This window comes from Sorex fumeus, unplaced genomic scaffold (assembly GCF_029834395.1).
Source record: "Sorex fumeus unplaced genomic scaffold, SorFum_2.1 ptg000013l, whole genome shotgun sequence".
Taxonomy (NCBI): domain Eukaryota; kingdom Metazoa; phylum Chordata; class Mammalia; order Eulipotyphla; family Soricidae; genus Sorex; species Sorex fumeus.
In genome coordinates, this window is record NW_026606070.1 from 6,291,160 (window position 1) to 6,297,159 (window position 6,000).

At 47.4% G+C, this 6,000-nt stretch overlaps 1 protein-coding gene across 1 annotated transcript in view; it reads left to right on the plus strand.

The window, feature by feature from the left end:
- Positions 1–3,952, plus strand: part of SCD5 (stearoyl-CoA desaturase 5) — a 152,386-nt gene extending 148,434 nt beyond the window's left edge. The window contains 2 exon segments of the mRNA XM_056111383.1: positions 1,816–2,048; positions 3,566–3,952. Coding sequence (XP_055967358.1) covers positions 1,816–2,048; positions 3,566–3,756 — 424 coding nt within the window. The 3' untranslated portion in view covers positions 3,757–3,952.
- Positions 3,953–6,000: the final 2,048 nt, after the last annotated feature.

Genomic DNA, 6,000 nt, shown 5'->3' on the forward strand with positions numbered 1-6,000 from the left:
ATGGCCCCCCCAAGTCCACCAGCAGTGGCCCCTGAGCACAGAACCAGGAGTGACCCCAAACCAATAACAACAACAACAACAAAGATGTTTTCTTTTTAGGCCAAAGATATAATCCAGCAGGCAGGGCATTTGCCTTGCTGTGGTTGATCCAGGTTTAGTCCTGACACTACAAATTTTCCTGTAAGGACCACCAGGAGTGATCCTTGAGCATTGCCAGGTGTGACTCCAAGACAAAATAATAATAATAATAATAATAATATGTATGTATGTATGTGTTTTCTTCTTTTATTCACTCTACTGAACTCTCAAAGAGGAGTCCCAGTGGAATGCAGGAAGAACAATGAGAGAACAGGCCTATAATTAGATTTGCTAATCTTTGTTGGGCTGAAGGCAGTGAGTTAGAAAGAGTGGAGACTTTTGAGGAAGAGGAAATCTGGTGGCTAGGGTTGTGCAGAGAGCTGAAGGCCTTTTCCTCCTCCACCTTGGGAAGTCACATCCGTACTCAGGCTCCTCAGGGACCCACCGTCCTGGGGGGAGGAACTTCCAGATGCCTTCTGGAAGTTTGATTAACTAAGGCCAGGTGGGGAGGGAAGGAAATAGCTCTGAACAGACGGCTGCAGACCCTTGCATCTGTCCCTGCATCAAACCGGAGGCAGTGATTTACTTGACCAAAGGCCGGGACAGCAAGGACAATGTCCAGTTTCCTTTGTGGTATTTCATGGCCTGGTGTGGAGTAAGTGCTCAATAAATGTTTGCCAAACACGTGGGCCAGAAGTCAAACCACTGATAATTTCCTTTGAATGGTTCATCCTTCTGCGGCCGTGACCATTCTTACACTTACTGTTTATGATTTACGTTGGTTTGATATGCAGTCTCTGAAGGATTAGCAAGGCAGGATTCTTTTGCCCAAGCTGCCTTAGGACAGAAACATGTGCCTGGAAAATCATTCAAAGAGATTGAGAATCTCTTGAAATTATGTTAGGATTCCTCATTACTAGGGTGATTGAGGGAAGAAACTGTGAGGGGCTGTCTGGCTGTTTTGTTTTGGTTGGGGGGGCTGCAGCCAGTGGTATTCAGGGGTATTTCAGGATCAGGAGCGACCCCCGAGCGTGCTCCGGGGACCATATGCAGTGTTGGGGATTGAACTGAACTGAGATCTACCACCTGAAAGGCAACTACTTTTACCTCTTGGTCTCATGAGAGGCTGTTTGAAATGGATGCAATTAATTGCAATACCAATAAATATGTTACTGTCACTGTCCTCCCATTGTTCAACGATTTGCTTGAGTGGACCCAGTAACGTCTCCATTGTGACACCTATTACTGTGTTTGGCATATTGAATACGTCACGAGTAGCTTGCCAGGCTTTGCCGTGTGGGAGGGATACTCTCGGTAGCTTGCTGGGCTCTCCAAGAGGGGCAGAGGAATAGAACCTGGGTGGGCCAGGTGGTCTGTGTGCAAGGCAAACACCCTACCTGCTGATAAATATTTTAGACAAACATAAACATGTTAGACAAACATAAAAGCACACACATAGAGAGCTGAGTTTCACAGCACTATGTTGCTGATTTTGCGCTGAAATGCCTCTGAACTACAGGCATTACCACTTCCTAGAATGCTTGCTTTCAAGTGTGTGTTTCCTGCCCAGCCCTGGTTTTTCTGGGGGTCTGTGAGCTCCGGAGGGTGCCACGTAGTGGAGTCGTCCTCACACAGAAGCGCTGGCAGAGCCCACCCAGTCCTTCCTTGACCTGCAGTTTTCCCGACCAGCCCCAGCCATCACCAGCACTGTCCACTGATGCAGTTCTCACCTCTCAGGTACTACAAGGTCACCGTGCTGCTTATGTGCTTCGTGATCCCAACGCTGGTGCCCTGGTGCGTCTGGGGAGAGAGCCTGTGGAACTCCTACTTCCTGGCCTCCATCCTCCGCTACACCATCTCCCTCAACGTCACCTGGCTGGTCAACAGCGCTGCCCACATGTATGGAAACCGGCCCTATGACAAGCACATCAGCCCGCGGCAGAACCCACTGGTCACCCTGGGCGCCATCGGTGAGTAGGCATGGGACAACCCGGGAGAGTGGCCGTCCGCATCCTCTCACATTGAGAGAATGGTTTGTGGAGCCCAGAAAGAGCAGGTAGCACAGACTGTGGGTTTTGGTCTTGGGTCCTAGATAGTCCCTAAATCTCTCTGCATTAGCCCTCTTGTTGCTTTATTTCTTTGTGTGTTTGTTGGGGGGCCACATAGGATTCAGGACTTACTCCTACCTCTGTGCTTGAGATCACTCCTGGTGGGATTCGGGGGACCCTACAACGTGCCCAGGAAGTGAATTGGGGTTGACCGCATACATAGTCAGTGTCTTTTTTTTTTCCTTTTTGGGTCACACCCAGCAATGCCCCGGGGTTACTCCTGGCTCTGAACTCAAGAATTACTCCTGGCGGTGCTTGGGGGACCATATGGGATGCAGGGAATCAAACCCGGGTTGGCCGGGTGCTCCAGCCCCAACAATGCTTCTAATTTTACTTTGGGTAGTTACAATATTGTTAAAACTTATAACATTCATATATCAATTTACTACAGTCTGCTTTTGGAAATTACTGATTTAGATTTTTATTTTTTTGCTTTTGGGGTCACAGCTAGCGATGTTCAGGGGTTACTCCTGGCTCATGCACTCAGGAATTACTCCTGGTGGTGCTCGGGGGACCATATGGGATGCTGAGAATCGAACCCAGGTCGGCCACGTGCAAGGCAAATGCCCTCCCTGCTGTACTATCACTCCAGCCCCCAAAATCAGTGCCTTTACCCTTGTTCTAGATCTCTGGTTCCTGGTTCCTGGGTGATGTTCTCATCACGGCCTTATGGTCTGAGTCAGTCGTTTGTCCCTCCTGTACGTTTTTATTCTTATGCTGAAACAAAGTGATTCCTAAAGACTGAGCACTAGGGCCAAGAGCTCTCTCGGTGGACTGAGCGCATGATTTGCGCGACGGTGGTGCAGCTCCCAGCTACGGCACCACGTGGTCCCCGACCATCACCAGCAAGCCACCCCCTCTGAGTACAAGCACAAAACAAGCAAACAAAAGACCGAGACCCGTAGACTTCTGTGGACAACCTCATGTTGATTTTCGTTCCTAAGGATCACAGTTCCCTTTGTTGAGGCAACTAAGCAATCATTGCCTGAGGACCAGACCCAAGTCTCTCCTTCCCACAGAGCCCAGCACCGCTTCTGGCACTTGCCGACTGCTAGGACCTGGGCAGGAGAGATGCCTCAACAGCCCAAGAACAGGCTTGGCATGCTGGAGACCTGGGTTCCGTTCTCAGCACTGCATGGTCTCCTAAGCACAGCTAGCAGTGACCCCTGAGCACAGAGCCAGGAGTAGCCATCAGTGGGTGTGACACATGTGTGTGCATGCACACACACACACACACGCACACACACGCACACACACACAGATAAAACTAGACTGAGGTGTGCAGAGGTGAGCACTCCCTGCAGAGAAGCATTGAGTGCTCCCTGTCTGCAAGAGGGACCATGGATGTGGTGGGTGACTTCAAACCCGCTCTCTTCCAGGCGAAGGCTTCCACAATTACCATCACACCTTTCCCTTCGACTACTCTGCAAGCGAGTTTGGCTTAAATTTCAACCCCACCACCTGGTTCATTGACTTCATGTGCTGGCTGGGGCTGGCCACTGACCGCAAACGGGCCAGCAAGGCGATGATCGAGGCCCGGAAGGCCAGGACTGGAGACGGCAGCGCCTGACCCGGACCCTCCGGCCGCCACATCCCCACGGACGCCTGGGCTCGTGCTTTTGTTACTCTCGTTCTTTCATCCACTGGAACGTGCTCAGGGGCAGAGAGTGGGGAGGGAACCGAATCCATGTGGTCTGGGGATTTTTGTTTGTCTGTCTCAATATAATGTACGATCCACTATCAACGAAAACCACTTTCCAAGTCGGTGTAACTCTGATTTCACATTTAGACTGTGGACGTGTGATTCAATCATCGCTGTAGCTATGATTTGTCGACCTCCATTTTCATGTGCTTGTACGTGCGGTTCACCCCGACAGGATGAAGGAATCGAATATTCTTTCAGTGTCATCTGGGAGGAGAGCACTTGTTTTCTTTTCTACCAAGGAACCTAGCATCATTTCTGAACACAGCATCTGGAGGAGCAGAGAGATAGGGTAGGGGACCAAAGAGGGCTCCAAGTGGACACGTAGGAGCATTTCTGTTCCGTAACTATCACGAATATCTTTTCAGTGTTGTTTTCTGAAGAGGAGTGAACACTTTACAAAAGGAGATTATGGGAAAAGGCTCTCTTATTTTTTTGCCCTGTTTACAGCTTGTTAATGCTCCACTATCTGCTTCCACGGGCACCTGTCACTCCCCAGCTCATTCTGGTGCCAGCCTGCATGCCCAGCCCGCCTTATCGACCAGTGACTGTTCAGGTGTTAGATTTGTTCTCTTTGCTATTGTCATTTTAAAGGTGTATAACTCCGATGTGCCAGGCATCAAATGAAACTCAAATTAAGCTCTCATTTAAATGTTTAGATACCTAATTTATATTCTAATTGATCCCAGCCAGTAATGCATGTACTTTAGCTACTTCTGCTAAGTAAGCATATTAATTTTCCACACCAGGCCATCAGATCTTTAATAACCGACAGTTATCTAGAAATCCATGTCTACTAATGTGTCACCTGCATGCAGCCTTCATTGATTTTGCAGCAAAATATAAAGTGATCATTATGTAGCTTATGGATTAAAACAAAAAAAAAAGAAAAAAAGATTTTTTTTAATGTGTTAAGTTGCCTTGTAAAGAGCATGTTGAATTAATGGGACAACTTGCCCTTTCTGTTAGATGTTAGAAGGAAAGAAAGGCTCAGAGTGTTGCCATCGGAGCACTTTTAACATAGAGATTTTCAGGAAAGAAGTAGGAGTTAAGGCTTCAATTTAAAACTTTTGCAAAAAAGGAGTGATGCCAGTAGGAAAATATCATAATGAAATTCTTCATCCCGCAGGTGTTTAACTGTGTTATTTTGCCATTAATAATGTGTAAACTATGAGTGATTTACAATAAATGATTATGACTTCGCTGGTGTTCTTGAGTTGAGTATTTCAAAATGCAGTTTGAAGAGTCTGAAGCGTGTTCTCGAGGGTGCCTGACTCAGTGATGGTCACAGCAGCTGACTGTGCCTCACTGGAATTGGTTGGGCCTCACTGCCTTCACTGTGGCTCTCCATCCAGGTGGTGTCACCTTAGTGAATGAGGAGTCACAAAAAAACTTAGCAGCAGTCAAAGTTCTTGGAATGTGTAACAACCAAAAGTAAGTTCAAAATCAGGGGGCAACGAGAGATAGAGAGGTAGAGACAGCGAGAGAGAGAGAGACAGAGACAGAGAAAGAGTAAAGGAGGAAGAGACAGAGACAGAGAGACAGAGAAAGAGAGGAGGAAGAGACAGAGACAGAGAAAGAGAGAAGGAAGAAGAGACAGAGAGAGAGTGATAGAGTTCAGGCATTTGCCTTGCATGTGGCCAACCTGCTTCAACCCCTGGCACCTCATATGGTCCATTTAATACCATTTAATACCTCATATGGTCAAGAAGGGTACCTGGAGCACAGAGACAGGAGCAAGCCCTGAGCACAGCCGAATGTGGCCTGCAAACAGAAATTTAGCCACATTAAAAATCTGAAGTGTTTGGGGTGATGTAGGATAACATTGGTTTGTCCTTTCTGCCTTGCCGCGGGGAGTTTAGGTTTATTGAGTTACTCCCACCATAGTGCTCTCATTCTTCCGTGTTTATTTGTAACTTCTTTTTCTGTGCTCGGTTAATTTGTAAGTATTGTTTTTCTCTTAAGTCCTTTGCATAGTTAATTCAGAGCAATGTCCTTTTTGTATGGACAATAATTCCCTTAATAGTCAAACTGCTTCTCCCTAAGAGTAGCCCTACAGTACCTTGCGGAATTGGTCCCTTTACACCAGAATTTAATTTGTAGGAACACTGG